Below are 23185 nucleotides of genomic sequence, written 5' to 3' on the forward strand. Positions count from 1 at the left end.
TGCGGCCTGAGCTGCTCGGAGCTGAATGGCCTGTCCCGTGTGTGGCATGACCTGGACTCGTCCTGAAGCTGTCCTCCCCCCTCCCCCTTTCTTTCTTTGTTTAAGAAGAAGACATATTTTTACTAGACAGCTGTCTATCCTGGCTTGATTACCTTGGGCTGTGAATATCTCCTAAATTATGACTTGCTGTGATTTCAAAATACAGTTTTTTTCCTTTTTCCCCTTTATCCCCACCCCCCAATTTTTTTTTTTTTTGCACTGTGTAGCATAAGGAATTTCAAGTCAGTAGTAGGATTTTAAGGGTTAGGCTGAGGTCTGGAGACTGCACGAGTGCATTTTGATGCCTTGAGGGCAGATCCAAAACCCGACCGGCAAGGATGGACACCTCTTGAGGGGCTTTTAAAGGGAGGAGCCCTTAAAGGTCACCCAGTTTGCTCCTCCGTCCATTGACTTGTTCGTCTATCTGTTCAGCAGATATTTGTGTGTTCACACACCTTCCTCCTGGTGTCCCTTTCCCAGGTGTGACAACCCTCAGCCCAGCGTCTCGAGCCCGCGGCATTGAGAGCTGCGCTGTTCAGTCCGGGGCCACTAGCCACACGCCGCTGTTCGAATTAGCACTAATTAAAGAGAAAGAACATGGGAAGCTCAGATCCTCAGTCACACCCACCACATGTCGGGGTCCGTCCAGTGCCCTCTGTGGCTGGAGCGGCCTCGTGGGCTGGTGTCCCCCTGTGGGACAGTCCATCAGTGCAGGAAGGTGAGCCAGGTGGGGCTGCCTGTGTCCTTGGGATCCATCCCGAGACTTCCCAGCACCCACACAGCCCATCACCCGGCGCCTACCTCTCCCAGGTTCGTCCCCATGAAGACGTTCTCCCCTGTCTTATTTTAGGTCTCTCTCATCTGAATTAAGCCTGCAGCGTTACCAGGACCGTGAAGCCTTCCCTGCCCGCCCCCCATCCCCATGGCAGCCGCCCCCTCCCGTGTCCTCTCGCAGTACCACGTGCACACCGTCATCACGCCGAAGCTAACTCCTTGTTGATAGGACTTTTCTTCCGGGGACCGAGAGGTGGTTGGAGTGCAGGGTTGGGCTTTGACTGTCAGAGTAGGGGCACACACAAAGCCTGACACATCACCCCAGGAAATGAGCATTTATTGAGCAGAGGGAGGAAGCAGGGGGTGAAGGAGGCTGCACCAGGTTGCACTGTGAGGACCGGAGCCACTCTGGATGCACGGAAGCTGGAAGAGAGGAGGCGTTTGTGGCCCAGGGAGCATCATGGATGCGAGCCTGTCGGTGGAAAGTCACAGGACAGCTATGCTCCTAAGGTAGCCACAGAGGAGTGTGTGTGCTCAGCACCATTCAGGGCTTAACTGAGGGACACAGACAATTTGAATTATGGTGTCGCATGTGAATGTGTTTCTCTGTGCAGATACGACATCTCTTACTAGAGGTGCTGAACTCCACACTTAATAGCCTTCACTTGGAACTTCAAAGGTGTGATAGGGACCCTTTCCCTGTCACAGCAGGTGGCACACCCTCAAAGCCTAGTTAATTCTTCAAGACCGTTGTGGCTCCTGACGTACCTCAGTAGGAAAGAAGGATGCGTGTGTGCACGTGCAGAGGAGGCTGTGTGATGCGGACAGTGAGAACAGTGACTTAGCCAGGCAGCCCTGCCCTGACCTGTCTCTTGCAGGCCATGTCGTCCTGGGCAGGTGGCCGTCTGAGCCTCAGTTTCCTCATTTTTTAATGGAGGTACTACCGTGTTGACTGAAGAAAATCACACAACCTAAAAGTTATGTCACATTTTGTTCAGGGACCTTACTGAAGACTGCAGCTCGGGAGACAGCCTGTCAGAGAGCTCTGAGGAACTGCTCCACAGAGGCGAGGGAGGGGCCAGGACATATAGGAGCTTTTGCTGAAAAAAATAACAAAATCATAGAGCCAGACATCAGAAGATTACTACTGATCACAAAAAGCAGACATCTCAAGTTAATGATTTTAAGGAGGGTGAAGCTCAGTGGTAGAGCGCATGCTTATTAGCAAGCGCGAGGTTCTGGGTTCAGTCCCCAGTACCTCCTCTAAAAATAAATTGCCCTCCTCTGCCAAAAAAAAGGGGGCATTCTCAAGTTAACGATTTTAGTGCTTTTCTAGGTATAGGAAGATGCAGGGGTCTGGCTCATTGAGATTATTCCTTAGATCTGCACCTTAACTGTCTAGGGCCGGTATCCTGTTTTTGTCCATCCTGAAATCTCCTCTGGGCGCACCGTCCGGGCGGCCACAGTGGCCGATGGCTTCGTGGCCGGCAACATAGGTTGTTGGCTGGAATGGCCAGCAACGTCCTTTGTTTACTGAAAAGGCATTTTTCTGTCCTCAAGTGATAGCTGGTAACACAGTCCTAGCCCCATGGCCTTTCACACAGATGGGAAAATTCATGACTGTGTTTCCCACGGGAAGAGTTAACCATGATTGTGAGCACGAACGGTCGTCCGGGAAACACCCTCGGACACCTGCCTTGCCCTGTGTGCTCGATCAGCTGGATGTCACTGTGTCTGACTGGTTACATTCAAAACCATGCAGATAAGGTGATGTGGTTCAGGTGGAGCTGGGCCTGGATGATCTGAAATCCAGGGGTACTTCTCTGCGTCTGGAAACAGGGTGATCACGTATGCAAGTTACTTAAAAAGTCCCTTTTTTTCTTGCACAATCAAGAGCTGTACAGCTGCTTCTAAGGAAGAGGATGAAAATCATGTGCTGCTTTCAATTTTAAGGGAGCTAGAAACCAGGAGGAGGTGTGTAAGTTAGCATGTCATTGAATGATCTGGGTTTTTTCTCACACTTTACAAAGGACGGTGACAGCCTTAGCCGTGGTGTTCTCATCATCCACTGGCCCGCGTACGATTCATGCACGGCCAGACCGCCTCTTTGAGACTTCAGGTTGCTTTCCTTCTGCACGGAGACTGCACCCTCTCCTTTCCTGGGGCTTCATGCCTTCGTCTGGCCTCCCCCGTCCTCTCCCTCCCTTGACTTCCCTCCCCAGAAGCTTTGTGATGTTCCCCAGCCTACTTCCCAGCTCCCTTGCTCTTTCATGCCTCACCGTATCAGATTATGATTATCCACATGCATCCGTCACTCTCACGAGACTGAGTTCTTTCACCAGCAGGCATTTTCTTAGACAGTTTTGTGTCTGCGGTGTTTAAAGAGGGGCTGACTTACGCAGGATGCTTGGGAAAGTTTAACTGAGTGAATGGATGTTTGTTCACTACGTGTTTCTTAAATGCAGCCTCCCAGGTGAGCCACGACTCTGGGTAGGAAAACTCCACCTTATTTTTGGTACCTCTTAGCTTCAGCACGCTGGTAAACAATACTTATCTTCATGTTGCTCTGTGGGCTTGCTGTTCTGTCAGCTACCCTGGAAACTCTTTCTCGGGTCAGTTCAGCAGGTGTTCAGTCTTCGTTACTATTTTACCCCCATATGTACTATTAAAACATTTATGAAGTGGTCACCAAGATTTTTATTGACTTGAAGTAGAGCTCTTGTGTGAATGATCCAAACTCAGGTCATTGTGGATGGTCACAGACCTTCAATGTATGTGTTGCTGGTGAGTAAGTTCACTGAGTGGAGCAGTTCAGTTGACTAGACCTGTGATATGCTTGGCATTTTGTTTTTCCCTTTGGCTGTTATTTACTAGATTCCTTGAAGTTAATTTCAGAGCTTCTTCCAGGATAGGAGGTGGCGAGTGGGACTGTACTGGAATTCTCATTAGCTCCCTGCTTAAACTAATTAAAAAAGAACTAGTTCTGGGACTGGAGCTCCCTTGATGAAATTACTGAAATGTGAAGTATGAATTTAAGACTTCTTGGAGACCTGAATGCGTTTTGCTTGCCGGTATTTAATTTTGTTTTTTTCTTTCTTTCTCTTTAGTTTTAGTTTTGTTTGCCGTTACCACCGATACCTGAGCCAAAGTGGTGATGCCACCTGAGAGACGTTTCTGCAGCCCATAAGTCAGCAGCCACGCGGTAAGAGTGTGCCTTTCGCCCTTAATGCCATTCAGTTTCAGTAACATGACGGTTTAGATTTTAATTTGAAATAGAATAGGATAAAATATTGTATTAAATATCAATATATTTTAGTATGTAAATATCAACTGCAGATAATATTTGAGAGCTTTAGGTCCTAGTCAATAGTGAGAATTTAAAAAACTATAATTTGTTTCATTCATTTCCTGTCAGTTTTTATGTGAAGAGCAAGTAGAGCTGTGTGGTTTTTTGACTCATTAAACTGGAGTCTCATTTTCTTCCCAATATATTTTGCCCATTTGCTTTCCATTTCCTGGGCTTTATTTTCTGAATCTTGTTAATAACACATGGGTATGAGACGTCAAGATGATGAAGATCCCCCCACTCGGGTGCCACTATAACTCACTCTGAACGGGAGTGGTGATCCCAGCAGTGCTCAGGTGAGGTCTGAGTTATTTGTGGTTTAAATGGTCGGTATGGCTCTATCTTCGAGGATTGTCTCCAGAGTAACACGAATGGCAGACCAGTCAGGCAAGCTCCTCCTCTGAACTTCACTTTCCTTCTGTACAGAAGGCTGTCGTCCGTCTTGCCTGTTTTGCAGAGTTGTGAAAATCGCTTGGCGCATGTAGAATTGTCCTTTCTTTCTTTTGAGGGGAGGGGAAGGTAGAGAGAGAAGAACAGATCTTTTGGTTTTGTGAATGTGTTGAGAGAGAACACACTGCTTCTTCATATCTTGAGGGAGGGGATGCTGGAAGGCTCGGTCCCTAAACCTGCCTCACCTTGGCCTTGGGCGTATCCTTACTTTAACTTACTGTCGAAAAGTGGAATCTGATTCCCGTTGTCTCACATTACAAGCGATTTTTCAGGAATACGTCTATATTCTTTGACCACAGTGGAATTAAGCTAGAAGTCAGTATCAGACATCTGGGAAATCTCCAAATACTTTGAAATTAAGTAGCACCCTCTAAAGATCCCATGGGTCCAAGGGGAGGTCGCAGGGGAAATCGGAAAACATTTTTAATTGGATGAAAATACAACATATCAGAATTTATGGAATGTTGCTAAAGCTGTACTTGAAGGGGAAATTATAGTGTTAAAGGCTCATATTGGAAAAGTTGTGAAACAATAATGTAAACTTTCACTTTGAGAAATTAGAAGGCAAAGAGCAAATTAAACCCAGAACAAGCAGAGGAAGAAAAGAAAGATAAGGGCAGCAATCAATAAAATAAAAAACAAAAAAAGAGGAAAAAAAATCAGTGAAACCAAAAACTGATACTTTGATGAGATCAATAAAATTGATAAATCTGTAGTCATACTAATCGGGGGGAAAAAAGAGAGCAAGAAGGCAAATTTCTAATATCAGAAAAGAGAGACCATCAACATAGATCCTACAGATATTAGAAGGAAGACGAGGGAATATTATGAGCCACTTAATACGTTTGGTAACTTAGATAAATGGACAAATTCCACCAAACCTCACTTGAGATGGAATGGGTAACTTGTATAGCTATTCATTTAAGAAATTGAATTTGTATTTAAAACTGTCCCAGAACGAAAGCTCAAGCCCACATGGTCTCGTTGTTGAATTCTACCAACCTATTAAGAAAGAAATAATACCAATTATACACAAACTCTTCAGAAAACAGAAGGAAGGGAACACTATTTTATGAGGTCAGTATTACTCTGACACAAAAAATAGACAAAGATACCTCTCAACAAAATATTTGCAAATTGAATACAGTCTACATAAAGAAGATAATATATCCTGCCAAAGGGCCACTTGTTCCAGGACTGGTCCATCATTTGAAAGTCAATAAATATAATTCACAGTATCAACAAATTAAACAGCAGAATTTTTAAAGCCCCTGTGATCATCTCAGTAGATGTAGTAGCAGCATTTCACAGTGTGCATCATCCGGTCATGATAAAAACTCAAGAAAGATAAGAACAGAGGGAAACTCTCAGCAAAGCTGGCGCAGAAGGGAGCTTCCTCAGCTTGATAAAAGGCATCTATAAAACACCTGCAGCTAAAATGGCAGTTCCTGGTGGGAGGCTGAACGCTTTTGCCTAACCGTAGGATCAGGGCAAGGGCGGTCACTCCACATGCCTGTTGAGAACTGTCTAGGCCATGCAATAGAGCAAGAAGAAGAAGTAAAAGGCATATGGATAGGGAAAGCGAGAGCAGACTTAGAACTCCATATATATATATATATATATATATGTATAGCACAGGGCCTGAGAAATGCAGATTTTAGCCCGCTGGCCTCTGTGATTCAGGGGAGAGGACAGAGGAGGTGGGGGGAGATGCTGAGGGCAGTACATAATACCTGGTCTGTTTGGGTTTCTGTGGTTATGACCTGAAAATCATAAAACAAGGCAACATTTATATCACTTGTGGTTTCAAGTTGCTGTTTTCTTTAAAGTTGCAAGCCGGCGAACTCTGTTGGGAGAGTCTTATTTGAGCATTGTCTTCTTTCTGTTAGGGTGATGGGGAAGCCATGAGTAGTACTTAAAAGTTAAGCGTTGATTTAAACCTCACTGAATAGCTTTAATTTTTTAATTTAAAGAAAAAGGCTATCTGAAACAGTGTGAAGATGTCCTCTTAAATTCTGTGAGGATGAACAAAATTATTCATTAAATCTGTTGTTAAGTCTCATTTAACTTTGGAGGCATTACAATTGTTTTATATGTTTGCTGCCATGTCTTAGAACATATTGACATGTTTTGCATAATAACATAGGACACATGTTTTGCCTACTGACTTCTGCTATGTAATTTCCAAGTACTTGCTTATTTTTATGGTGGCTGGCAGCGTAGAGTGGAGGAAACCTGGAGTCCTGGTCCCAGTTGCCTGGGACCCTTGCGTAACAGGACATCGTCTCTGGGTGGTTTCCCTGGAATCATTTCTAAGACTCTTGCAATGAAGTAGCTTTTCAGCCCAAGTAGACTAGTTACAAATTTAAACAAATATGTAAGTATTAAATTAGTGTGTGCGTTTCATTGCGTATTGCTGGCCCTGTCCGTTGGTGCCGAGTTTGGGGTGGCAAAGTGGTCTAGTAGAGGGAATGTAAGTTTAGAAGTTACAGAAAATCTTGGGTTCAGATGCTAAAAACATACTTAATTTAAGGCTTAATTTACGCTGTTGAGCAAAGTCCACTTAAATCCCTGACCCTTCATTCCCCTCCTCAGTAAAAGGCAGGTAATAATCTGGACGAGCTGCTGAAAACATGAGAGCATCTGGGAGCCCGTGGGCACTCAGCTGGTCACACTCTTAAAGGGTCTTGGTCGCAGTGACACGGTGAAGACTTCAGCATCCGACAGATCTGGTTTGAACTTAAGCCCTTATACTTACTGGTCAGGACACTTTGGATGAGTTACTTTCTGAGCCCTGATTTCTTAATCTGCTAAGTGAGGCAGTGCCAGCCTATGAAGCTGTAGCGGGGTGTAAATGACATAGTGCACACGAAATGCTTGTACGTATAAAACGCTCCCATTTATCACCTTTAATCGGTTCACCGCTGTTAGCTCTATGACTTTGTGGCTTTGGTCGAGTTTCTGTAAAGTTGCCTGAAACCCCGCCTGGTTCTTCTCGGTGGTGATTGCAGTTCACTTGGTGGACTCTGTTCAGGAGAACGGAGCAGGGAGGGTGCCAGACTTGGTGTTGGGAGACCAAGTGCATAGGTTGCAAATCTCAGGTGTTTTACTATCCAGTGTTCCTCTTCCTGCTTTCGCAGTGCAAACAGTTGGGAATAGTTAACTAAATAACTGCTCCATTTATAGTAACTTTCTTTCATGAGCACAGCTTCCAGTTGCCAGAAATACTGACCTTGGGGTGCTCTGTTTCTGAAAACACAGAGACTCAAGGTCAGTCACGCGTAGGCTAGGGAGCAGTCGGTGGGGCCCACAGCGTTACTGCTACTTGGACCTTACTTTATGCTGTCAGTTCATGCGAATTGCCCGCATTGGGCTGTTTCTGAGCCGCGAAAGTGGTCGTTTGCGACGGCTCAGGCTGGTATTTCAGGGTGTGGCGGTAGTGTTTTCTTTGCACACTTGGCAGATGATCTAATTTTGTATCTTACATTTGTTGTTTCCTCTAGGAACTTAAATGTATTTTTTAATGCATTTTGGATTTCCTTTGTTAATTTGGTGAATGTCATGCTCAAATAATTTGATGCCAAAGACTAAGGTAGAGAAAAACAAGTGATAACGTCTTTCTGAATAAAAAATGGAGATGCAGAGCAATCTTTGAGAAGACTTTCCATGTGTGGTTAAGTAAGTAATTAGAGACAAAAGCCAGCGCCTTTAGAGAATTAAACCTTGAGGTCATTGGTCATAACAGGCAGAGCCCGAGTGCCTGGAAGTTGTTTGAGATGGGTGCTTTTTGGAAAGTCCTCTCTCCCTGGCAGGTGGGAAAACACTCTTGACGGTTTTAGCTTCTGAGGGTTTATTCCTGTGTTTTATGTTATAAAACAACGCAGCGTGCACTCAGTTTAATATCGTGTTTGTAAAGTGTCCGTAGGTTGGATGTTTATTGGACTTTGAATAAGAAGCTAACAATTTCAGTTTTGTTTAAAAGGGCATTAGGGAGGGCCATGGTAGAGCACGTGCTTAGCATGCACGAGGTCCTGGCCATTAAAAATCCCCAGTGCTGCCATTAAAAATGAATAAGCAAATAGGCGTTAATTTAACAGATATTCAGTGTGGATCATAAATAACAGTAGTAATATTTTGGTAGTCAGCTTATGAGCTTTTCGCTTTCATCGCAGTGTGATCACAGCCTGATTGCAGTGCTGATAAATGGCCTCTTCCTCTTCCTGTCCAACTAAAGGGAAAAGGGAGGCAGGCACGGTGTCAGGTGAGCACTGATACCCTAACAGCAATCCCGTCTGGTGTCTGTGGCCCATTTTATGGTGTCTGTAGGCTCCTGGCTGCACCACCTCGTCGACAGCCCTGGGGGGGTCGTGAGGACTTGAGTTTAGTGGGATTCAGCTCCTGGAGAACTTGGGAGGCTGCTCGCTGCTCCAGGGCGGGCCGTCCCAGCACTGGCCCCTGCAGAACAGAAGTGTCTGTTCAAATCTTTTGCTCATAGTTTTAATTGGGTGGTTTTATTATTGAATTTTGAGAGTTTATATGTTTTGCATATAAGACCCTTATTAGATAAGTGATTTGCACTTTCATCCATTTTGTTAGCAATCTTTCCCATTTTACTCCAGAATGAAGCTTTAGGAGTGATGTGGGGGTTATTTTACAGTCTAGATCTCCCATGTTCTATTTAACTAAAAAAAGTTAATTTTATTTAAATGGCTGGTTTTGCCTGCTGGTCAAGACAGAGGAGGAAAATCGTTCCTGGTAAAAGTGTCTCTGAGGTTCCTGGATTATAAACTTGCATCAAAATAAACGTTTATACACAACGAAGAATTACAAAACAGGTGGAGACTCGAGTATACAATAGATCCTGTGGTCCCAGGTGTCCCAAGTGTCCAGTCATCTGGGCACCAGGACCCAAATCCAGTTCTGAGGTGCCTGAAAGCCGGCTGGGTCTCTCGCAAAGGGGGGGGGGGTGGAGACAGCAGCTCAGGGCTGGAGGGCCCTGTGAGAGCGAATCTGTTTTTCAGAAGAGGAAACCGAAGCCCACCTTGGTTAGTAATGCGCCCAGGGTCATGAGGTGTTAGTGGCAGGACTGGACCTGGAACCCAGGTCGTCTGGTTCCTCAGCCGGTGTTGTTTCTCTGGGCCTTTCTGCCCATCGTCGTGCGGGAACTTACAGACTGTGCTCTGACAGCCACGCTGGAACGATTATCCCGGGGAAGCACCGTCACAGAATCTTACAGTCCCGCCCCCCCCGCCCCCACCTCATCACGACTTCATCTGAAGCTTCCCTGGAAGAGGTGAGGTCGTGTAGCTCTGGAGGGTGACAGCACAGGCTCTCCTCCACCCGTGGGAAGGTGACATCTGTGTGGTGTCTCCTGGGTGGTGTTGGCAGGCGAGCAGGATGCCACCAAGTGGGGGGAGGCAGACACGGTGCTGGGTCTTCACAGTGAAAGGGGCTCCGTGGGAGGAATGGGGGCGGCACTCAGAGGACTGGCTCTGGCGGGCGAGGTGGGAGCGGGGCCCCTCTTCTGCATCACTTTTATTCTGAGGACAGAACTCGTACATACAAGTCCACGTGATTAGAAAGCCAGACAAGTGCAGTGCACGTCCGTGGCGCTTAGCGTGTGCGTGTCTCTGATGATCAGTTTTCAGTGTTTTTCTTTCCTACACTTTACGCTTTTATTAAGTTTGTTAATGACTTTCCTTGTTTTCTTTATGAGGGTTTCTAATTTATTGTGGGTAGTTACCGACCTCTTGTTCCAACAGATTTTCCTGAAAAGAAATGACAACTCACAGTAAATCCTATTTTTTAGTGTATCTAGAACTTCCATGTTTTAACTTCTTCCTTGGGTGCGTACCCCTTCTTTGACATAATTTTCATGTGAATATTGTTACCTGTTTTCTGTGGCTTAGCCTTATCTTCAACCAGTGAACTGTTCCTTCTTTACTGTTATAAGCAGAGTAATAACTAACATAACAGCATATAAGATATAATGAAGTTAATCGGTCACGTTTTAGGGGGAGGTGGTTAGGTTTATTTGTTTGTTTATTTTGACAGAGGTGCTGGGGATTGAACCGGGGACCTTGTGCATGCCAGGCACACACTCTACCCCTGAGCTGTGAACCCTCCCCCGGGCCGCTCTGTGAGTGGCCCTGTGCTGAGTGACCGTAGGTAGGTGTGATACCGCAGTAGGTCCTCCCCTGAGGGAGGTACCTTGTTCCCCTGCTCACAGGGAGGGAGGGAAGGCGCGGGGCAGCGGGGAAGTGGTGAACCGGAGGCGGCACACCTCGGTCGGGACGGCATACTATTCAAGTGTGAAGACACCGTCAGCGTGTTCCGCCCCGCCCTCCTGGACGTAAGGCGGAAACAGTCAGTAAAGACACAGACGTTGAGCAGCACGTGCCCTCTTCAGCTGGCGCCCGCTTTGGCGCTCCTCCATCCGCCCCGTTCCCTCTCCCAGAGCCCTTGTGCCACCGCTCTCGTCCACCTTCCGGCCAGATCAGTGTCACGGCCGCAGGGAGGCCGCCCTGGGCTGCTCGGAGGTCCGCACCCGCCCCTCCCCAGGGTCTCATAACCCGAGTCCCCTGACCTGTGTGCTTGGAGCAACGTCTTTCTTCCCTGGGGGAAGGGACCTCGTCTGCTTCCAGCCACCTCGGGACCCCAGTGCCAGGTCAGTGCTCGGGTGGTATTCACTGGGTGGATGAACAGCGGGAGTGAAGAGAGCAGGAGGGGAAAGATTTCCTCCGGGCCTCACACGTCCCGCCCTTCAGGGGAGTGCGGCATTCAGTGTCTGTGCCAGGAGTAAGTTTAACCGCAAGTGACTGGAACCCAGCGACGTGGCGTGAACACACAGGGTACTGCGTGCTTTACACTGCAGGAGCTCCAGGTTGGCACTGCAGGGCTGGTTCGCCTGCTCCGGTGTCGCCGAGGTCCTAGCTTTTCTGTTTCTGCTCCTGATCATTTTGTCAGCGTGACAGTGCATCCCAGTCGTCGGGTTTCCTGCCATCGTGAGCAGGAGGCTTGTTGCATCAGTAGTAGGCTTGCAATTCTGTGTACCTCCTGAAACAAGAAGTTGAGATTTTGCTTGCTTTATGGTGTCCTTTTTGAGGTGAGAGGTGGACTGCTTTCCCAGGATAACGGGGAAAGCTTCCCTGGGTGTCTGGCGACCTCCACTACCTTTCCTGACTGAAGTCTGTGGCACTGAAAGCTGATTGGAAGCTGCGTGTCCGGAGAGGTGATTGGCAGGTGTCCCTGTTGGTGGCCTGGCCGGCTGTTTTAATAGGGAGAAGCCTCGTCACAATGCCAGTGTTTGTAGACCTTCTCTCTCCAAACATTCCTCGGGGAGGCATGTTCCAGTCTTCTTGGCTGGTGTCCTGGGAGCCCCGTGGAGAAGGGAGCTGGGGTGCGTGGGGCAGGTCTGCCTCACCACTCAGCACAGGCTGGTTGGATGCTCCTGGTTTCAGTGATTCCCCAGCCCCCTCGCTCTACCTAGTGTTTCCAGTCCAGATCTCAAATTCACCTTTTCCAGAGAGGAAAGCGCGCTGGGCCAGGGGAGGAGGGGCAGCCCAGGAAGGGAGGAGAAGTTCGTAAATGGATCTTAAGAGGCCTCATGCCTCCATCTCCCCGTTTTAGGTGCCCGGCCCCTCCTGCCCAAGCCTTGGTGGACAGGCAGGCAAGGATCGGTGGTCCAGGTGGGTGGGCACCATCCTGCATCCTCCTCTGTGTCCAGGGCGGCCTCTCCCATGTTCTGGTCCGTTAGCTCTGCCCACAGCTCGCGGCTGCTGCTTCACCCCCTCTAGTCGCGTCGCGGTAAGACGCGCGCATTCAGCCCCCGGCTTGACTAGGAGTCTCGCACGTGCTGCTTTCCTGTAAGAGCAGGACTGTGCTGTAATCTGCCTTTGGAATCTGTAGCGTTCCTTTAAACACTTCTGCCTCTGTTGCGTATTTAGCCGATTCTCGCGCGTAGAAACGATAGGATAATGCAGATTCCCGGGAAAGAGTCCATGTTCCAGGGAGTTAAAACTCAGGGCTTGTTAAAATGCGAATGCAAACTCTGAAGAGACGTCTTGTTAACTTTCAGACCACGAGCCATGCCTCTGGTGAAGAGGAACATCGAGCCCCGGCACCTGTGCCGCGGAGCCCTGCCCGAGGGCATCACCAGTGAACTTGAGTGTGTCACCAACAGCACCCTAGCCGCCATCATCCGCCAGCTGAGCAGCCTGAGTGAGTCCTGCTTTCTGATTACCAATGACGTATTTATTAATTTGAACACATTTAGCAAATCCTGTTCTGTTAACACAGTTGTCCAAAGGAGAGACTGCCGCTTGAGGGAGAGAGCGTCCCCTCTCCTTCCCTCTTGAATTTCCCAGCATGAAGTTAACTGTTGCGTCCTCAGTAGTCCGGTGATACCAACTCCGTGAAGTTAGAATGGACCAGTCCACAAATTACTAGACAAGACCAAACGTGTAGATTTAAAGTAGTAGTGTTTTTTTTTAAAGCTTGTTAAAAAAAGAGGATAAAGTAACTGGTAGGAAATTTTTTTCAAACGTGGGTTATTTATTAAACTTGGACAAAACTAATTTTTTTTATTGTACCACATTGAAAATAGGTCACACCTGTATTATGCTTGGCTGCTCAATAAATGTTTGTTGATTGACCAACATCCCAAATAAATCAAAGAACAAAGTCCCAGACTAGTAAGATTTGCTGATTTTATCCTACTGAAGGTTAAAATGCAGGTACTGACTTCCACCCTGCGGTCAGCAGGCGAGCTGACGGCCGCACGTGTGCAGTACCCTGTGTGTGTTACGCACACGGGTTACACAGACGCGAATGCAACCGTCAGGAAGAGAAGGCCTCCTGTTTTTCCTGATGTTGGACATTAATATGAAATACCCAGGAATATTCCGATTCTTACGACTCAGATGTGCACGAAAATGCTTTTCCTTCAAAGCGTTCTGAAGTTGCCGTGTTCCTCCCCGGCTTCCTCGTTTCCGTGCGATCTTACTTTCTCACTTCTCCCCACTCCTTTCAGTTTAGATGGTTCACACTGCGTCTTGGGTGACAGGTGTTCACAGTGAAGATTTTCAGAACCTCTGCTAATAACTAGAAAATCCTGCATGGAATTTCACATCTTGCTAGCCTCAAACACGGGAGAATGGTTTTTAAAAACTCTAGTATTTTTATTTATTTTGAAGAAGAAACACTATGAGTATTTTTTTCTTTAAAAGAATTGCACTGCATCATTATTGATATATTTTGATGTATCGACAACCATTGGCTAAGGCAAAAGTAACTTGGCAAATACTTAAAATGGGTTTTAAAATAGATTTCTCTTGAAATGTGAACTAATTATAGTTGATTGTTGGTAGTGGTTGTTGATAAAATGTACAAACTCATATAAACATGGGGGATCCTTTGTAAATTACTGAAGGGTAGAAATGCTTCTGTTTGCATTCATATACTTTTGTAAGAATGCTTTAGTCTCTTGTTTTTATGGCTCTTGGCATAGAGTCCAAGTGATGAAAACCAGCATGACTTGTTCAAGTTTTAATGATCACACCTCGCCTTGTGCTGTAATATTCAGTCCAGTGTTACGCCGGTCTTGTCCATGGTCCCTGCCTGGCCACAGACCCTTGTAAGTGAAACTACCCACACGGTATGTTTTATTCCACGAAGTCCACACGTAGGCAGGATGGTGACAGCCCCTCAGAGGATGTCCGCGTCCTAATCCATGGATCTGGGATGTGCTGTGTGGCAGGGCACGGGGGTGTTGAGGCTGCTAGCCAGCTACCCTCCGAGGAGGTTACCCACGTGGGCCCCGTGTCATCACGGGGGCCCTTTACCTGTGGAGGAAGGAGTGTCGGAGTGATCTGACGTGAGAAAGATGGAGCAGCCTTTGCTGGCTTTGAAGATGGGAGAAGAGGCCACCGGCCAAGGACGCGGGTGACCTCTGGAAATGGCAGAAGGAAGGAAATGGACTTTCCCCGGAGCCTCCCTGAGGAGCGTGGCTCCACCAGCCCCTCGGCTTTAGCCCAGTGATGCCCCTTTCAGGCTTCTCAACTCCAGGGCTGTGAGAAGGTGACTCTGTGTTGTTTTACTCCACTACGTTTGTGGAAATTGGTACAGCAGCAGTGGAAGCAGGGCAGCACTGGAGCCTGGTCACGTTTTGTACGCACACCCGCTCCAGCCTCGTGAGTGGACCCAGGTGGGTTCCCACCTCACGGACAGTCAGCTCCGTCCGGCTGCTCAGCGAATCGCACCCTGTCTCTGTTGCAATCATCTGGGAGCTTTAAGAAGAAGATGCTGGGAGTCGCTGCAGAGGTGCTGTGGGAGTGTGCACCGGAGATGGGGCCTGCGGGTCAGACACCAGGGGCTGGAGTGAGAAGACCAGCCCGTCAGTCACGTCTTTTGGGAAGTTTGACCTAAGACACCGAGCATGTGCTTGTTTATTACGGGATGTGCTGCTGAAATGTCATTCAGGACTGGAGAGGTCAGGGTGGCAAAGTGGATGGACCTAGAGAATATTACGCTCAATGACTTAAGTCAGTCAAAGAAAGACAAGTACTGTATGATATCGCTTGTGTGTGGAATCTAAAAGGTGAATGAATGTGTATACAAACCAGAAACAGACTCACAGATACAGAAAACAAGCTAGTGGCTACCAGTGGGGAGAGAGGAGGGGCAAGAAAGGGGTATGGGATTTAAGAGAACAAGCTATTATGAATAAAACAGACAAGCAACAAGGGTATATTGTGCAGCACAGGGAATTGTAGCCATTATCTTATAATAACTTTTAATGGAGTATAATCTGTAAAAATACTGAATCACTGCACTGTACACCTGAAACTAAAATAATATTGTAAATCAACTCTCCTTTTTTTTTTTTTTACCTTTTTTAAAAAAATTGAAGTATCTGTTACAACGTGTCAATTTCCGGTGTACAGCACAATGTCCCAGTCATGCATATACATACATATATTCATTTTCACATTGTTTTAAATTAAAGGCTATTATGAGATAGTGAATATAGTTCCCTGTGCTATACAGAAGAAATTTATTTTTTTTAATCTATTCAGTTCTACTTTAGTTTAAAAAAATAGCATGTTACTTGCTTTACCAGCAGTGGGGTGTTGATTTTTTTTGTTCAAATGATGACAGTTTAGTGCAGCAGTTAACATTACATCAGGAGTGCTTTTTCATCATTTCCCCTCATTAATTATCTGCCTGCTCTTGCTCCTATCAGCTAGTTGCTCAATTAAAATTACACTATCTTGCAATCAAATTCCTACTGATATTATAATGTAATTTTAACGTAATTTGCTTTAAAAAGGAAACAGGGCATTTGTGCCAAGGATGACGCACATCCTTTCCAGTACCTCACAGGCTGGCGTCCACTTCTTTCTCTTTGTTCTTGTGGTAACAGCTATCTTCCTTTTTCTTTCTTAAGAAGGCCCCCCACGATGTCATAAGGAAAGGAGTGAGACCTTCGGTGAACCCTTTGCCCCAAGGTTTTTGGTTGTATCTGATGGCACTAATGAGATAGAGAATTTAGCAAAAGGGAAAAAAATTACAACATTTCTGTTAATCAGAGGAAATCACTTATAATGCTTAGTATATACATCTTTATAAAAATGGTGTCTCCTAATATGGTTTGATAGCCTATACACACTTGATATGTAACAAATGTCTTTGTTAATTCTTCTAAGACACATTTTTTAATAGCTAGAGATTACTGTATTATATTGATATACCACTGTTAACCATTATCTTGCTGTTGGACACGTGTATATTTCTTTGTTGTGGGGGCACCGTCATAAATTCATGTATAAAATTGGTACTTACATATCTGGTCCTTTTTGGCTTTTTTTTTTTTTTCAATTTCTTATGTCTTGCAAGTCATCAAACCTCACAAAAAGCTAAGATCATTTTTACAAATGGTATACATTTCTGGGACTCCATTAATTTTAAACATGAGTCTCTTTTAAAAAAACTATTACAAAATTTATTTTCCATTAATTTCTATATTTTGAGCACTTGTATAAATGAGAAAGTCTGTTTTCCTCTCAGATTTTAATTAGTGATTACTATTTTATTAATATTATGTCTCCTTATGGTACATATTATGTCTCTTATGAAACCAAATTCCAAATCGACAAAACAGGTCTTCCCAGAGGGCTTGCAATGCAGCCCTTTGCTTTATGCAGTTGGATCTGAAATGAGGAGTTGTGTTCGATTATACCGAGTGCAGTTCTACTCAGAATAGAGACTTAAATATTTTGAAGACATGCACTGAAAAGATTTCTTGGATATTTTTAGCCAAATGGGATCTTAGAGGGGAAGAGATGATTTAAATGCAATAAATACGAGAAAAATAGATCACAAGTTCATTTCCATGCAGGCTAATGCTGGGTTAAGGGGAATTTAAGAGAAAATGTATTAGAGTTGACTGGAAGAAACAGCATGAATTTTTAGAAATTTACTGCTTCAAACTGAGATAAGTGTTTGCATTTCTTGTGGATAAAAATAGAAAGCCACGAATGGAGGCGAGAAGTCATGTGCACTTGTGAAAGCGTAGGGTGAAAGTTCTGTCAGCCGTAGAGTTGGAGGCAGGTATGTAATAAGAACCCCTTCCCCACGAAGGCAGGGTTGCTGGGGATTCAGACGCTTCCTCGACTCCCGTCACTTGGCCTGGAGCGTCAGGCAGCCTTCCTTGCGGGCGTCACAGGAGTCGTGACGAGAAATGCTGCTTGTTTCTCCTGGCCCTGGACGGCCTGCAACGGAGCAGGACTTAAATGCTGAGTAGGTCCCGAGAGCAAGGCTGGAGAGTCAGCGCGTCTGAGTGTGCGCTCAGGCCGCCAGACCTCTCTGGTCTCATCTTCTGTGTCCTTCCCTTACGTGAGTTTGTGGGCTCGGGTAACACGTCTGAAGTGATTTGTAAGTGCGTTTCTGATTGTTTTGACTTAGACTGAATTGTCATCTAAAAACTTTGAGGGAAGATTTTAAAGGTTTTTAATCCCTTTTTCTAAACTTGTGCTCATTGCGATCACTGTCATATCAGGTACATGACTGATTATCCGCAGCCCAGACTTAGCAGCGTTCTTTCTGGGACTGGGGCCTTTTATAGGCGTGAGCATTGCCTGCTCCAGTCCCCGCTGTTCTTTCACACACATTGTCCAAACAATAAACATAAGGCACATGGAGGAGGAGAAGAGTGTGACCTACAGTCAAGAGGAAAACAAGTCAGTAGAAACAGGACCCACAGATGACCTCAGTGTTGGAGCTTGCTAACAGGTACTTTAAAATAGCTATGGAAAAGGTGCTGAAGGGACTTCAGTTTCCAGCTTGGCATCTAAGGAACGTTGAAGTCAGTCCCGTCTGTCGAACGAAGAAAAGCTCAATAAACTGAAATCAACAACTTCTTTTAGATCCATCAGAGAACTGAGGTTGCAGGACAAAGTGCAGCCCCAAAATTTGGAGAGACAGACAGACATACCCTGAGAGTCACAACTCACCTGGCCGGAGCCCTGAGGGGGTTTGGGAACCAGCTCCTGGGCTGGATTACAGGGGGTTCCGTGAGAACAGATTTGAGGGTTCCCGCCCTGGAGGGCCTGGTGTTAGCGGGGGCCTTACTGTTGGGAGCCCCAGCGGGGTCTCGCAGCGAAGATCACAGAAAAATCCCCTGTGCTTCCATCCGAGGGAGGGGAAAGGAGCCATTTTCAAAAACAACCAGAGCGTTCTGTTTTTCTTGGCGTGTACCTGCCATCCAATGAAGCTGTTGAACCACAGCCTAAGGGAGCTGGGTTTTACCAGAGCCTAACAGACCTGGGGGAGGGAAGCACCCCTCCTGTCTCAACTGGGAATGGGGGGAGACCAGATCACAGGACTGCTGCCGACAGATGAATGGATGAAGAAGACGTGGTACAAATGCAGTGGGATATTATTCAGAAGCAGAAAAGAAGGAAGTCCTGCCATTTGTGATGTGGGTGAACCTAGGGGATGCTGTGCTCAGTGGAATAAACCAGACAGAGAAAGACAAGTGCTGTGTGGCTTCAGTTATATGTGGGAGCTAAAATACAGTCAAACTCATAGAGACAAAGAGCAGATGGTTGTAACCGGGTGACGGGCCGGAGGGAGGCGGACAGGGAGACTCTGGTCAGAGGGTCCAAGCCTCAAGTGTAAGAGGAAGAAGCCCCAAGGCTCTGATGTGCAGTGTGGTGGCTACAGTTAAACAGTGTGTATTGTACACTTGAAATTTGCTGTGAGAGTAGATCTGAAGTGTTCTTACCAAAACCCCAAAACCTCCAAACTATGTGAGGTTAATTTACCAAGTTGATCTGATCAGGATGATCATTTCACAGGGTGTGTGTTTATCAATCGTCACATTATAAACTTCATGTACAGTTTTATTTGTCACTTACTCGTCAGGAGAGCTGTCCCCTCCCCTTACTGACACATCACGAAAGGCCTGGGCACCCCAGGTCCTATTATCCCTATGTCGTACTTGACTTTCAGCAACTACAGAAAAGATTTAAAAGGCAAAAAACACAATTTGAGGAGACAGAGCAAGCACTGGAACCAGGCTCAGATGTGGCAGGGATGTTGGACTTCTCAGACCAGGAATTTAAAGTGACTGTGATTGATATGCTGAGGGCTCTGATGGAAAAAGGAGACCGCATTCAAGAACACATGGGTAGTGTGAGTGTAGACACGGGAGTTCTAAGGAAGGATAAAAAAGTATACGGACAGAGTGAAAAAGGTGGACAACATGTGTGAAGAAATAGGGGATTTCTTCACAGGGAAATGGAAACTATTAAGAAAGAAACAAGAAATACTAGACCTGCAAACGGCAGCACCCGAAGTGAAGTCATCGGTGGCCCTAAGAGCAGACCTGAGCAGAAGTCAGCGGCGAATCTGGAAACAAAGGCAACAGAAATTACCCAGACTGACTCACAGGAGAAACGAATAAGGAAAAAAATAAAACCTTAAGAGAGCATGCAAAACAGGGGACAATAACAAACTGTCTGAAGTGTGTAACTGGAGTCCCAGCAGAAGAGAGAGCGAAAACAAGGCAGAAGAAGTGACAGATGAGCATTTTTGAATATTCATGGTCAGTATTCAACCAGTGGATTCAAGGAGCTCAGCAAATTTCAGGAAGAAATTTTTTTAAATTAAAATTAAAAAATTAAAACAAGAAAAGCACACCTAGTCACACAGCGATACTGCTAACAGGACAAAGATACAAAGAAAGTCTTAGAAGAAGCAAGAGGAGAAAGCACGTGGCGTACTAGGATGGAGACAGTGTTAAGAAAGACAGCTGACTCCTCACCAGAAACAGCAGGGACTGGAAGCCTGGAAGTAAGAAGTGAAACGACGTTTTACCCACACAGAGTCTGAGGCAGCCTTCAGCCGACCTGCACTGCAGGAAGCGCTGTGAACATTCTCTAGGCTGACGGGGATGGTGCTGGATGCTAGCTCTGACCCATGCAAAGTACTGAAGATCACCAGATAGAGCAAACACGGGCGTACATATAAAAGGCCACCTAAAGTACGCATTTCTGTCTATTTCTTTAAAACACTGTTGACTGTTTAAAGTCTATTGTGGAGTTCATAACCTACGTGACATGAAAATATGTGACAGTAAGGCGCTAAGGGAAGAAAGGGAAGCAGAATTATCCTGCAGGCTTCACGTTGTGTATGAAATGCTCCATTAGAAGGGACGGTAAGCTGAGTTAAGGATGCACATTTTCATTGCCGGTCACCTCTAAGGATAACACATAGAGGAGATAAAACGGATCCTAAGATAATTATTTGATCACCCCAGGAGAAGGCAGGAAGGGAGCAAGGGAACAAGGGACAGGAAGGACAAATGGAAGACCAGGGCCCAGGTACAGAATTAAGCTGGCCGTGTCGGCAGTCACGTGAAGAGGAACCATTGCACCCACTGCACTTAAACGGCAGAGCTTATCAGGCTGAATAAAACAATCAAGGCTAAAATACTTGTATTTTTTTAAGGATGGAGATACAGATTTAAAGAAAATAATGGGAAAATTATACCATATAGACATAATACATAAGAAAGCTGACGTGGCTATATTAACACTAAATGAAGGAGACTGCAGAACAGATCAAGGACATTTCATGGTGATAAAAGGGTCCATTTATCAAGAACACACAAGCTTGATTGGTTATATACCTAAAAAGAGAGCTACCGAGTACACAGAATAAAGACAGAACCAAAGGGAGAAATAGACAAACCCAGAGTCATAGAGATTTTAACAAAAACCTCTCGATAATTGATAAAAACAAATAAATTAAAAAATCTACGTGGATATAGAAGGTTTGAACAACACCCCCAGCCGATCTGACTTAATTTTCCTTTCCTGAACACTGAACTCCCACCTGTAGGGTACACGTTCTTTTAATGTTCAGTTCGCATGGAATGTCCTTGAAGATGGGACATGTGCTTGGCCATAAGATGATACTTTTGGAAAGACTGATATCATAAAGAGTATGGTGCTAATGGAAAAAATATTATAATAATCTTTTTAGCTAATTTGCACATACTGGAAATCAAGCAATATCTTCCAAAATAATCCTTGGGTCAGAGAAGAAATCAAAAAGGACGTTGCAAACGGTTTCTAACTGTGTGGGTAATGAACACACAAAATTACCGATGTGTGTGTGGGATTCACGTAAAGAGGTGCTTAGAGGGAGGTTGGAAGCGTCAGGGGCTTGTGTTGGAAGGGAGGCGTGAAGCATGAGGCTGCTCTGCTCGGCAGCCCTGCTGGCCTCCCTTTGCCAATTAGCTCTGCCCGGAGAGTGCCTGCCTCCTCTCTGCTCTTTCCACCTCAGACTCTGAGCTCATGACTGGCTTCCTATTTCACTGAGAAAGTAGAAGCCGTGGGGGGAGAACCAGACACCCCACTTCTGCCAGACCTGCCCTCGGCCATGCCGCCGCACCAGCCTGTCCCGCGCACCCCGCCCTGCGGTGGGGACTGTTTGCGCTTCTGTCGGGAGCACCGGACCCCACGCCTGATTCGCCCTCCGGGACCAGGTCTACCCCCTCTCTTCCCTGCATCATCCGCCCCCACCCCTCGTAGCATCAGTCCTGATGCCAGATATTAACACACTGAGAAGCCTCCCAACTTAGATCCCCCTCACGTCACCCTCTGCCTGTCTCCCCCTTTCCTGCTCCCTTCACAGCAAGGTTCCTGAAAAGAACCATTCACGTCTCCGCTGCCTTTACGTCCCTCGTCGTCTCTTGTCCCCACTGGAGTCTTGTCCCATTTTTCTTGGAACTGTGTTTGTCAGCACCACCAGTGACGCCCTTGTTGCTGGCGCCTGCGCTCAGCCTCGGGCGCGCGGCCTGATCCCTGAGCACCGCTGGCTGTAGCCGATGACCGCCTCCTTCTGGAGGGGCTTTCCCACCGCCTCGGGCCGCACATGGTGTTTCTCCTGCCCCGGGCGCTCTCCTGTATTCTCTCCTCTGATGATCTTCCCAGCCTCCCCCGTTGGAGGGCTCCAGAGTATGGCCACAAAACTCTCTTCTACCTGCTCCCGTTCACCTGGCGACCTCATCTGTCCTGTGGCTGGAAATGCACCTGAAGTCCACGCCGATGACCTCCACATGTGTCACTTCGGTTCTGACCTCCCTAGACCTCCAGCTTACGTACACAGCTGCCTGCTAGAATCAGTCATTTTTTCAAGGAGCCTGGTTCCTTGCAGTAGAGAATGAAAAGCCAGAATCTTGGCAAAGCAAAATCTAGGTGCCAGGTGTATATGTTAAAATTTCTAAAGGCCCTCCTTATGACCAATTTTTTGTTCCACAGAAAGGACTCTTATTGGATCCACTGATTGTTTACCGTAAATCTTCGCTTTTAAATACCGTTGAAAACCCACGTGTAATTCTGACGCTTTGGCAGGTTGGAGGCGTACTTCTCAACCTGACATCCTCGGACGCAAGTTCACAGTGGTGCTAATTAACCCGTGAATAGATTCTTCATCAGTAAAGAATGAATAACTTGTACTTACCTCGATATGGTCTTCAGTTCAATTCAGAATTATTTTAGTTTAGCTATTAATGGACTTCCCATTGGAAGAGTGAGTAAAATTAAGTTTTTCAAATAGGACGCAGTTTGCAAAACTGTAATTGCAGCACTTTATTCTTGCTCATCAGAAAATAGAGTTCCTTCCACTTTCTTCTCTTTAGTCACTTGTCAGCTTTCAGCAGCTGGCAAAAGATTAAGTATGCAAGTCTTTAATTTCTGTTTCTTTTTATAAATCGAGTACTTGGTCCAATGGGGGTATAGTATCAGTTGAATTTTTTTTTTAAATAAGGTTAAGAATTAAAGGTAAAGGGCCAGTGCAAGGGGAGGGAGGGATGAGGGGCACAGGGCTTGGGTTTTGCCTTTAGGTGATGGGGGCAGTGACGAATGGGAGCAGCAGGCACGCAGACAGGTCGTTCTCTTGCAAACGTCACTTGGCAGCAGCACGATGAGCGGGTTAGAGGGTGGGAGGTGAGTGTGAGGGCAGAAGAACAGCACTGTTGGTGTAGTTCAGGAGAGGAGCAGGGGGCCG

At 46.2% G+C, this 23185-nt stretch overlaps 1 protein-coding gene across 3 annotated transcripts in view; it reads left to right on the top strand.

Moving 5' to 3' along the window:
• WASF3 (WASP family member 3) overlaps positions 1–23185 on the top strand; it is a 77293-nt gene that overhangs the window by 30090 nt on the left and 24018 nt on the right. For 2 of the 3 annotated variants that reach the window (XM_072976037.1, XM_072976039.1), the window contains exons 2-3: positions 3921–4015; positions 12687–12829. In XM_072976037.1, coding sequence (XP_072832138.1) covers positions 12697–12829 — 133 coding nt within the window. In that variant the 5' untranslated portion in view covers positions 3921–4015; positions 12687–12696. Of the gene's footprint in view, positions 1–3920; positions 4016–10663; positions 10778–12686; positions 12830–23185 lie in introns of all 3 variants that reach the window. The other variant, XM_072976038.1, reaches the window with a different exon arrangement.

Source organism: Vicugna pacos, chromosome 14 (assembly GCF_048564905.1).
Source record: "Vicugna pacos chromosome 14, VicPac4, whole genome shotgun sequence".
Lineage (NCBI taxonomy): Eukaryota > Metazoa > Chordata > Mammalia > Artiodactyla > Camelidae > Vicugna > Vicugna pacos.